This window comes from Berghia stephanieae, chromosome 15 (genome assembly GCF_034508935.2).
Source record: "Berghia stephanieae isolate SIO BIC M18660-M18661 chromosome 15, UCSD_Bste_1.3, whole genome shotgun sequence".
In the NCBI taxonomy this organism is placed as follows: Eukaryota; Metazoa; Mollusca; class Gastropoda; order Nudibranchia; family Aeolidiidae; genus Berghia; species Berghia stephanieae.
Window position 1 is genome coordinate 9,437,751 of NC_088374.1, and position 11,845 is coordinate 9,449,595.

Below are 11,845 nucleotides of genomic sequence, written 5' to 3' on the forward strand. Positions count from 1 at the left end.
TTTGCCATCCACGTGTATGAGTACTTGTCAACTAAACTGTATTAACCAGACAGTTCATGGTTACATATAGTTTTGTGTCTTGGTCAGTTATACTTCCGAATGGCAATGTTATGAGTTTCTTAGCCAAGCGCATAAATCTATATATAGATAGAATGCGCTTGGCCAAGGAGTTCACAACATTGCCATCCGGAAGTATAACGGACCAACACACAAACCCTGTGTAACGATGAACTTTTATAGTCTGGTTAATATAGTTCAGTGATCATTACTCATAAACGCGGAGTCAAAAAACAATAACAAAAACCGGAGTGACGTCATCTGCATACTATCTATAGGTGGCAAAGTAGTCCATACAGGCGTTCAACTACCTGCTTCATCTGTCTTCCAACCCCAGTCAGAATGAGAAGCTGTACGTGTGTCTTTCTGTAGCGATTTCTCCCCATAATCTAACATTCTGATGTACTGCATCAGACGTTGGTGGAATATTATCGTTAGATGTTCATCTCCGTGCAAACAACTGCTAGCGTGCACCACTCACCGTTGCCAGTGTACTATTCTTTTCAAACTGGAGATCAACAAACTTTTGGATCATTTTAAAGTAGGTTTCCTTAGGTTTGGTAGCTGAAGTCAGTTCAAGAAATGCAGGGGTCACATCAATGAAAGCATCCCATTTCGTGTTTTATTTTCTCCTTTGAGGCAGAACACAAAGAAACGGAATCATACCCTGTTAGAGCATGGGAGATCGGCGTTAACGCTGTCTGCTGTAGTGTGGCTGATAATTCATGGGCTACACGCATTATCTTCATATGAAGATAATGGTTTCCTGAGCCAAATAAAATCCAAAGATCCTAAGATTTTAGATTTTCAGCAAAGTGAATGGCGAGCAAATCCACTTCAGTGTCGGTGGTTCTTATAAAAAGCGTTTCTTAAATCCATTGCTGAATGCAGTCTTTGGCATGCATAAATCATCGTTTGTCAGCTTCTTCTTCTTTTCAAATCATCAATGTCAGACACATCGGTTGTGGTTGAAGTGCTGGCGGCTTTATTTTAATAAGGTGTGACTACATTGTTTTGTCAATAATTGGAATAGGTTTTCTTTATTTGCTGCTGCTGCTGCTACTAATGATTATACTTTTACCGTCATCCCTTAATTATTATTATGGTTTTTATATTTTTTGTATTTATTTTCAATTCCATTATATTTATTTTCCAACAATAGTCTACATGTTTTTATATTTCATCTTAATTTTCAATTTCTAAACTGCATTACACAGTTCCTTCCCGCCTACCCTCTTTTCACTTAATTAATTGCACACTTTTAAGAAATATCTAGTACTCTATTTTAATTCGTGCTTTCTTACAAAGGAGCATAATATTTCCTGCCAACCAATGTTTTGTTTATTCATCTTAACCACGCCACTACCACATCATCTCATTCATCTGTGGTGTTTCAATCATCCTCTTTTGTTGATAAATGGGAAACCCGAAACATTCATTTGATCTGTTTTTGTAATTAAATTGAAGTTTACATTCAACTTCACGTTATTATTTATTTATTTTTGCATTGAGGGACGCTGCCCAATTTGATGGAATTGGCACTCTGATGTTACTTTAAGGCTTTGATCATGTCCATGTTTCAATTGCGTGGATGGTTTTTAAATACCTGGAACATTTTGATATCGTACCTCATCTAGTCTTTGCACAGGGTCCATTTGATCGATGATACACAGAATGAAAACACTATCTGCATATTCTATAAAGGTGCGCGATACATCAGTGAATGAACGATAAATGAATGATGCAGTTTTGGCCCTTTAGATGACTTGCCAAATGACTGTAGGAAGTAGTTTTCTATCTACTCAATGTTAGATGGATCTGCTAATGTTTTGGCAATGAAAGGCTTGTCATCATCCAACTAATTGGAACTTTGCTCTACATTAAAAAAAATGGTCATCTTCACGTAAAAACTCTGAGTGATGATCACCCTCCTGCCGGAAGTAGAGAACAGGTTCTCCTGTGCTAGTTTGTATCCTTCCGGCTCCAACCCATCTACTCTCACCAATTCCTAAAATATCTAAGTCATGACGTCGCATTTCAGCTGTAACTGTTCATTGTTCATACATTCCAAAAACATGTTTCCGTCTTTTCGGCAAACACATACAGTTTCATCTTCCTGCCAGTAGCTACCTTTCACCAATGCCGTTCATACAAGCCTCTTCCGATGGATTTGAAGGTCCAGTGTTTACCTATAAGTTCACTCTATTTTACTCCGTTGCTGTTTCTGTAGCAATGTTTTTTTTTTCCCCTAGGATAGGGTTATTAGCCCTATGCCAAACCCCAGACTTGGAGGAGCAGAATTTATGTTACAGATTCACTCCTTGGTTTGTTGCTTTCCCCACGGAAACGAAAAGCCGTGCCTTTAGTTGTTTAGTGAACTCAACCTGACCGGACGCCTTACCACCCAGTCAGCCCCCTTCTCCTTTGTGGTGGCGTGACCTCGGGGTCATGATAGCAATTACCTGTTGAATGATTCTTACTCACAGTCATTACGCGTGTTTGTTTACTTTGTAAACCCACTATCCCAAGTTTAATATGGTCATGAACACAAATAAATTTACAGAAAGAAAATAATTGGTATTATGATATAAATTTGATTTTCATAGTGTTAGTTGAAAGGAAAATATTGTTAATTATACATTACTCATATTTTGAGAAATAACTAACTTACTTTTAACTTTACCCCAAAATCAAAAAAAAAAAAAGAACTTAACAAAACGACACGATCAAATGCAATAAAACTTGGTTCAACTTACAGACAAACATTACGAGAATTTACTTACGTCGTCTCTAAATGGGCTTGTAAATCATTCCATTGTAAACCTTTTATATTTGGGATACCGAAATTGTTTCGTATAAATCACCGAAGTACACAATTAAGATAATCTTTTCTCACAGTTTGAATAACAGAAAACATAGATAATTCCAAACTCCGTGATGGTTTTTAACATAAGCCACAATCGTACATTTATCTGTACAACGCGTAAATTATGTGTATTCTATATCTGACTTTATGTATGTATGTGTATAGGGGATGAGATTAGCGGAAGAGTAGCGTCCCTTGATTGGACGTCAGCTTATAGAGAGAACGTCAAAATGGTTTTACGCATGCGTCTCTCTAGTCCTCGCTTTCGGTGAAGTGTCTCATCCCGCTTTCACCGGAAGCGAGGACGAGAGACGCATGCGCACAAGCAAATTGATGTTCTCTCTCTAATAACTTTTCCGCCCGTCACGTCCAATCAAAGGACGCTACTCTTCCGCTAATCTCAATCCCTATTTACTGCACAATATGTGACTAGTGCGGGGCGGTCCTAGGCAAGCTTAAGGACCGCGGTCCTACGGTTCATGGGAAATGTGAACCGCAAGGACCGGTCTTTTTTCGACATTGAACATTCTTGAGAGACCAGACCGTTGGAAGTTTGATTGAACCGTTTTGACCTTTGTGACCGTTGGATCGTTCATTCTTTAGACCGCTACACGATGAAAACCGTGGTCTACAGTAGGTTCTCAGTGAAAGTGAGAGCGGAGACAGCTTCGTTGAGAGGGAGAGTGATGTGTGCTGTAAGATAGTGCTATTACACAAGAGTGACACAGTGACAAGAATTGTGTGAGTATGTATGTGTGTGTGTGTGAGTGTGTGTGTGTGTGTGTGGTGCACAAATCCCATCCTTGGTCTGTGATGGGGCAGTCGATGGGGACCTGAACGTATGTGATGTGTGTGTGTGGGTGTGTCAAAAGGATGGGCTGGGAAGGAGGGAAGGGGGGGGGGGGGGGGGGTGTTAGGCGGTAGGTCATGGGACATGACTAATCTGTGGCAAGACCGAATTTGAGAAGTTTTTTTTTTTTTTTTTTTTTTTTTTGTTTTTTTTTTTGGGGGGGGGGGGGGGGGGGGGGTCTTTTCTTTTCTTTTCTTTTTCTTTTTTTTTTTTTTGTTGTTGTTTTTGTTTTGTCCTGTTATTGTATTGTTTTTTTTTTCTTTTTGTACTTTATATTTTTCAATTACATTTATTAATCATTTCAAAACACACATTGTATCAATAATCAGTACATATTATATTGGGTATTTAAAATACAACTTATATATATAACTGTTTGTTTTGAAGGAAGAATAAGTAATGTGAAACTCATGATATATCAGTTAAAATAAAAGAAATATTAAAATTATAAGATTATGAGCAGATAATTTTTACTTTGTTATTTACATCAGCAAATCAAGAAAATATTTACATTAGCATTGTAATACAGCAATACAATGATGGTGAATAATATGCTTTTACATATTCTTATTCAGAAACAATGACATATTAATGTTCTTGTCAGACAGCCCGTTTCTTTTATGAGACACCAATTCTCCAGCTTTCGAAAAAAGACGTTCTGATGGCACTGGTGTAGCCGGGATACATAAATATTGTTTTGCCACGTTTTTCATGAGTGGGAAAAGAGACTCGTTGTCCTTCCACCCCAGAAATGGATCACTGTTCCTGGTATGAGTGCCTCTTCCTTATATCGTTGCAGCTCCACCTGGGGCGCACTCTGGGTCGGGTCACCCCAGACAGATGAGGTTGGGCCTTGGCATCAAAGTTAGCCCAGATCCCACCGGTCGCTTCCTGCTGTTCCCTTCTGCTGGAGGTCTCGGATCCTAGAGGTAAATCAACTTCTGAAACGGGGGATTGTCCGAGTACGAAGTCTGTGCCGCCATTTCCAGATTTTGCATCTGCGCCACGACTTCATCCTCCGCTTTTAGCATCCCAATGCTGTCGGCGAAGGCCACTCCCTTGAATCTGGGGTCGAGAAACGAACAAGTTGCGTTGACAGTGCGTTCCTCAACAGCAGAAAACCGATTCCTCATGTTGCTATGGAGCTGTTGTGCCAGTGGGAAATCACGGAGCCGCGTGTCAGCTGAAAGACATTCCTGAATTCCTCGCTGTATGGGGATGATCTTAGAAAGAGTTGTGAGCTTCTCACTGCTCATTTCCCGTGTTGCCTGCTCAAATGGTTTTAGGGCGATTAAGAGCAGTTCTGCGATGGTCGCACCCTCTGGAGATACAATCATATGTGCCTTTCCCAAGGATGCAAGGGTTAGATCAAGGACTACCTTCTGCTCCAAGAACCTCTCCACCATGAGGAAAGTAGAGTTCCACCGAGTGTCCACTTCTTGCTTTAATTTCCTTTCCCCCATGTTGTGGGACTGTTGGAATTCGTGTAGTTTCCTTGTTGCCATTTCACTATGGTGAAAGTAACTTACTATTGATTTAATTTTACTAATAGTGTCAATAATCCCCGGCGTGTTCCTCAGCGCGTCCTTCACGACAAGGTGCAGTGTATGGGCAAAACATGGCTGGTGTGTCAAATTCATGTCTCGAATAGCCTTTACGACGTTGGCACCATTGTCTGTCACCACTCGTCTAACTTTGTCTATTATTTGCCATCGTATGAAAATGTCTCTGAGCTCATCAGCAATATTGGCAGCAGTATGAGCTCTGTTCATTTTTTTGGTGTCCAATACATGGTTTTCAATTCCCAGTTGTCATTGATGAAATGCACGGTAACGGTGATGTACGATTTCGTCATCCGAGATTGCCATAGGTCAGTGGTGACGGCGACATGCTGCGCCTGACAAAGCTCCATTACAAGTTTGGCACATTCCTTTTGGTACAGTTGTGGGAGGAGGGAACGAGTGAGTGTCCTTCGGCTAGGCAGCTGATAACGAGGGTCAATTGTCCGTGTATAATCCTTGAACCCATCGTCATCAACGATGCTAAAGGGTTGCATGTCTTTCACTATAAAAGAAATAAGTGCACGATCTAGTTCTGATTTCTTTTTAGATCCATCAGGATACTTCTTTCTCTTTTCTGTAATTTCGGCTAGGGTTGGCTGATGCAATATTTTGGGGCATACGAAGACGACGAAGACGATGTCGATGGAAAATACAAAGACGGAGATGTAATTTTAGTAGTTGAAGTTTCGAATTCCATTGGGTGTTTATTCCGTATGTGTCTCGCAAGCGTCGAGGTCCCTCCAGAATATGTAAATAAACATTTACAGATCAAACATAACACTTTCTTATTTCCTTCATCTTTTTCATAATGGTCCCAAACCCAGCTGGTTTTTCCCGACGACATATTTTCCAGTTGAAATTAAAGCAAATTGGAAAATGGGTGAAACAGTAACAATTGAGATAAATAAAATAATCTAATACGCGACTATGATGAATACTGGGGTTGTAAATTTGTAAGTAACTGAGATGGTAACAAATTAACAAATTTAAATGACAACAATAACAACAATGCGATAGGCTGGCTTATAATTAATGGAGTGATGGTGACAAGTTCAAGTTAAAGAAAACAAAAGACAGTCTGGATTGAATACACACACACACTACACACACACACACACCCACACACACGGAGTAGTCACACTCATTTCGAATTGTAACCTAAATAGAGAAGAGGGGTGATGCCTTCTTTATTTGCTCACCATACTTCATTCTTACTTCGATAATTTAGCGCGAATAAAATTTGAAATTTATCCCCATTAAAGGAGATAATGGAATCGCCCAAGTGTGGTGTAGCAAATACATATGTAAAGGCTTGTGATCTTATATAGCGATTTTTATTGCGTTGTTTAACATGTTTAACAATCCAACTTACATTTTCACAAATTGCAACCAAACAAATTCTATGTCCAAAAATATTCAAATAAAAGATGGTGAGTACATAAGGTTTAAAGTGTGCAGCTCATGGTCAAGTTGAATGCAGAATCCTAATTCCTCCCGTTTTCCTCCAAACATCCTCTTTTATCCCTATCAAAATTTTACCCACAATTCCATTGTTTCCACGCCCCCTTGCAGTTATTGACAGTTCCCTGTCAGTCTATAATCCAACCCCTAAGAGTAAGACCAAATCATAATCAAACCTGAAACGTCAATTCCTACATATTGATGTTAAACCCCGCCTTTTATGATATAACATTATTTTGATAAATGCCCCTTTCACCTGTTTCAACACCCCTAAACCAATTTAAGAATGATTGATTAAATAGTACTCAACATGATAACCTGTCCAGTAACTTTGACACAAACGGTCTCAAGTAACCTGGACATAAAACTGCGCACACGTGTCATGCGTCTCAAATAGCTTGGACATAAAACTGCCCACACGTGTCATGCACTGACCAAGCTTAACTGATATGCCTGCACTACGTACTCACTAAACCCATTTGCTGATATATATAATTGACAGTTTTGCACCAAATTTCTTAGATAACCTTTTGCATAGGCTTACTCTCTTACATACGCCCCTTTCTTAGAATTTAAATTGACTTAAAACAATTTCAATTAAAAAAATAACAGTAAGAGATTAAATATATATCTAATGTCGAACTAAAATGCAATAAACAAATGTAAGAAATAGTCTATATTTTTTAAAATGACAAATACTTATACCAGTTAAACATTTAACAACTTTAAACTTTAAATTCAAAAACACCAAAGTTGATTACAACATTCATATATATCGATTATAGGTTTTAAAGTATTAAATTCACAAACATCAATTTTGATTACAACATCTAGATAGATATATATCGATTATAGGTTTTAAGTATTAAATTCACAAACATCAAATTTGATTACAACATCTAAATAGATATATATCGATTATAGATTCTTTTTTCTTTCAAATTACAACATCAAATCTATCAAAAAGAGATTAAAATTTAGATTTACCAACACCAAAATTGATTAAAACATTTATATTTATCGATTAAATTTTTTTAAAGTATTACAACATCGACAGTAAGATATCATTTATTTAAAAATTCAAAGAAAAAGTATCTTTTCACCTTAAATTCCATCTTCATAGCAATAAAAGTGTTTAATTCTCGTCATATCCCATCACACATACATATTATTGCGTGAAAAAGGATGGTTCAATTTCCATTTGTGATATACTCACGTTATCTTATTCAATCTCAAATTCAACTCTATACGACATGGGTGATAATCTCAGCTTCCATGTATGTCTACTCATTTACTGTCATCTCAAAACCAATACCTTTGACATTCCCTTATATTGTATGATTCCATTTAAACAACATTATTACATTAATTCCAACTTATAATATGTGGTACAAATAATATTTCATAGACATCTAGATTCAAATACGAAGAATTATATTTCAATTAGTAATAAAAAAAAATATTTAAAAATAAATCATAATAATAACATTATCATCCTTTTAAAATTCAAGTTGAAGTTATTATCATTCATTGTTCATTGTTGATGTTTCAGTTTTTAAGCTTTTTAAGTCACGACGGTGTAGTTTACAACTACATTGAAATCAAATTGTTCTTTGTGGTCATCCATCAGAGGTCACATTTCTTAGTAATCCGTTCGTTTTGAGAATGGTCATCCTGTAAAAATTGTCAGTAATTGTTAATTAAGTCATTGTCTCCATTTAGAATGAGTTTTCATGTCATGAAAAAAATATATCAACTATAAGAGTTGAGGTGTTTGCATCAAGTCTACGTGTTGCATTGTTGTGTGTGTTGTGGTCACTGCATAGCCCAAGTGTCATAAATTCACTTTATTTATTGTTAATTAATTAAAAACTTTTTCCTCTGTAAATGTCTTAGAATTATCACAATAATGTCTTCACATTCAAATATTTAGCGTTGAATAAATAATCAAACAATAGTCTGTCCGGCTTGTTCACATCACATATTTAGTGTTTGTAAATAATCAGTCATTAGTCTGTCCGACTTATTCATATTTAGTACAGTGTAAATAACTAAATAAGTAAAATCTAACATAGTATGTGATTGTGGGCTGTTACTAAAGTGACCAACTTTTGCAATTAGTGTGTTGTATTTGTTCGAGTCTTTTGAATTTGGGACGAAAAAAGACTCTACAGGTAGCAAACGTATGCTTAACCTGTTGGGTTGTTTCTTGGTCTTGTGACGTCGCTGTAATCCATTCATCTCCGGCATCTGGGTCGATTCTCCTCGTAGATATTTGTGGTTGTCTTGTGTAAACGTTGAGTCTCATTGTAGATGAAATTGTAAAAAATTCAAGATTAACTGTGTGCGAGATCTTGAATTTAAATGAAGTTTGACTTATCCAGCAAGTCAAAAGAAAGTTGTGAAATCAGCCATGTGTTGACAAAGAGTTCGTGTGTAGTAGTCGACAGAGGTCGTGTGTTGTAATTGTCTGTGTTTGTTGATCGAGTTTTGATGAGGTGGCATGTGAGTACACACCAGGTAGATGATGTAATCTGTAGAGTACCGGTGGGTGACGTGAGTCCAAACACCAGGTAGATGATGTAATCTTGCAGAGTACCGGTGGGTGATGTGAGTCCACACACCAGGTAGATGATGTAACAATAACGTAGTCTAGTAGTGTATGTAGTAGGGTCGAATAAGGTCAACAATATTTTCGTTATTTGAACGCAGGTTGTTGAATATCATACGATAATGAATCCAAGGAAATCGCTCATGTGGCGTTTTGCGATACTTTTTCCTGCATTGTCTTATATACATATATAGCCTTTATCTTTTACAATGATACTAAGACAGGCTTTATTATAATATTCAATGTTTATAAGTTGTAGATATGGGTGCTGCACACTTGTATATTGACATAAGTTTAAATTTGAATACGCTCACCACTGCATACGAAGGATGTAGTATTGTTCACAATTGGACATCATTTTTGTAAAAACAATCGTATCTTGAACGTTTATGTAATTATTGACATCGTACATCGTTGGGTATTGTTGTCGTAGAAGTAAATACAAGTAATCCAATTGTTCAATAAAGAATGTAAATATAAAATGGTTCATGGAAGAAATCTGTGTTGATACAGATATTATTTTATAAATTCTGTCAAGTTTGTATAAGTTGGAAGGTACGATGTAATTGAGGTTGCTGTGTAGTTTGTAGTCTGTAGATTGTGTTGATTCTGGACGTATCAATGACGTAGTGGTTGTCGAGATTGTTACTCCATTTCAAGGTATCCGTGGATAGACCAAAGGGATTAAGACATTTCCAGACCTCTGTTGTGGCTGTGTTTGAGTTGCCTCTGTCGTTGTCGCCGTCATTAGCGTTTCAGTCACTTCCGATTCACCAGGTGTGTCTTGTTTTGACATCGCCATTACTTCAGTTGGGTTCAAACTTGAATTTTCCCGCTTACTCAATCCCTTTCCTAACCATGATAAGACTTTAGGCACAATTATATCCCGTTTTAACAAGCCTATTCCAACCATTATTATGACAGCTAATATACTTCCTGCTAATAATGCAACTAATTTCCACAAAGTTAACCCTTCACTAATGGTGGTCTCATTCATTGCATTTATATCATTTATCAAACTAGACATGTCAATGTCAGCAACGTTATCCAAGTTCTTTATATCCCATGTTTGATTATATTTATTTATCACCCTGTTCAGAGGCTCCCACAAAGTATAGGATGAACCAGAAATTTTCATTTTGAGTGCTGAGAAATTTGCTCGTACATTAATGGTGGAGTTCATTGTGTAATATGAGGGAAGTGTAACATAATCACTATTAGCAGTACATCCTAAAGGCAATTTTACGACATCAAGTGGAGGTTTTGTACGTAATGTAAATGAACTAATCGTTTTGTCTTCGCAAAGTATTGTAAATCGCAATGGAAATACTGACGTTACAATCCACAGACCCTGAGAGATATATTTAGCTTGTGGAAGGTTTTCATTAGAACTTACAGTTACCTTACAAAGCTTTTTAATATTTTCTTTGTTTTCCAAAAACAACGCTATAATACAAAATTTACTAACATTAATGGGGTAAATCGGACTTTTGAATTCGCAATACGGCAATTCAGGTTTTGCACACGTGTCTGCTTCAATTCGAGATAACAAAACGTATTTAGTTTTCTCTTTATTGATCGCAATAGCATTAGCTTCTAGTTCATATTTTGCAACCATAAACTTAGAATTATATTGATAAGTGTTCGTGTCTTGTGACAACATATTAAGATTTGGGATTGGTAAATTATGGACCGCAAAGATTTCCATTTTTCTTCCATTATTTACTAGTGGTACAGAAATCATAATCAAAAGGTTATTGTCTTCAAAGCTTGTTGAACATGACAATATTTTGTAATAATTCCATAATTGTGTCAATGGATCTATTGGCAACGTTAATGATAATGGCAAATTAGATTTTATTTCCACTAACATATTTATCAGTAACTTTGGTGGAAGCACTGATGGAGATAATTTTCCCATCGACACTACAGCAATCTGTAATTGCAGATTTTCCAAACGTGCTATTGTTTCTAACATCATTTCACGAATGTCGTTAGCAATTTTGTCTAATTGTATATAGACACTCACAAAGGTTTTAAAACCTCCCAAATCGTTTTTTAATTCACTGTAGCCTTGATTCACTTGTTTATATAGTCGAGCAAGTCCAACATTTATTTTATTAATTCTCACTCTATTTTTAACTAGTTCTGCATGCGACATGTTAATGAAAGACAAACTTTCTTTAACAATATGTTGGATTTTATTTTGATTTTGTTTCAACTTTTTCATCGCCTTCCGAATATTTCTTAAATCACTTTCACTCGTAGTACCAAATAAAAAACTCATTGCCTTGCCTACGAAGGGAAGCAATGATCTCTTGTTCCTTTGATTTAAAGATTTGTAACTTTGAAAACTATTTGTTATTTCGTATTTCATGTTTGTTATATGCTCCAGTTCATGTTTGATAAATTCAAAATGAACCCGATATTGTGGTTGC

General features: G+C 36.6%; 2 protein-coding genes across 2 annotated transcripts in view; both read right to left on the reverse strand.

Moving 5' to 3' along the window:
- Positions 1–3,095, reverse strand: part of LOC144960335 (uncharacterized) — a 10,460-nt gene extending 7,365 nt beyond the window's left edge. Inside the window, exon 1 of the mRNA XM_078893410.1 lies at positions 2,841–3,095. The gene's annotated coding sequence lies outside the window, so the exon portion shown is untranslated. The remainder of the gene's footprint in view (positions 1–2,840) is intronic.
- Positions 3,096–4,696: 1,601 nt separating this feature from the next.
- On the reverse strand, positions 4,697–5,545 carry LOC144960348 (E3 SUMO-protein ligase ZBED1-like). Its single transcript, XM_078893432.1, has one exon. The coding sequence runs from the start codon at positions 5,543–5,545 to the stop codon at positions 4,697–4,699; it is 849 nt and encodes a 282-aa protein (XP_078749558.1).
- Positions 5,546–11,845: the final 6,300 nt, after the last annotated feature.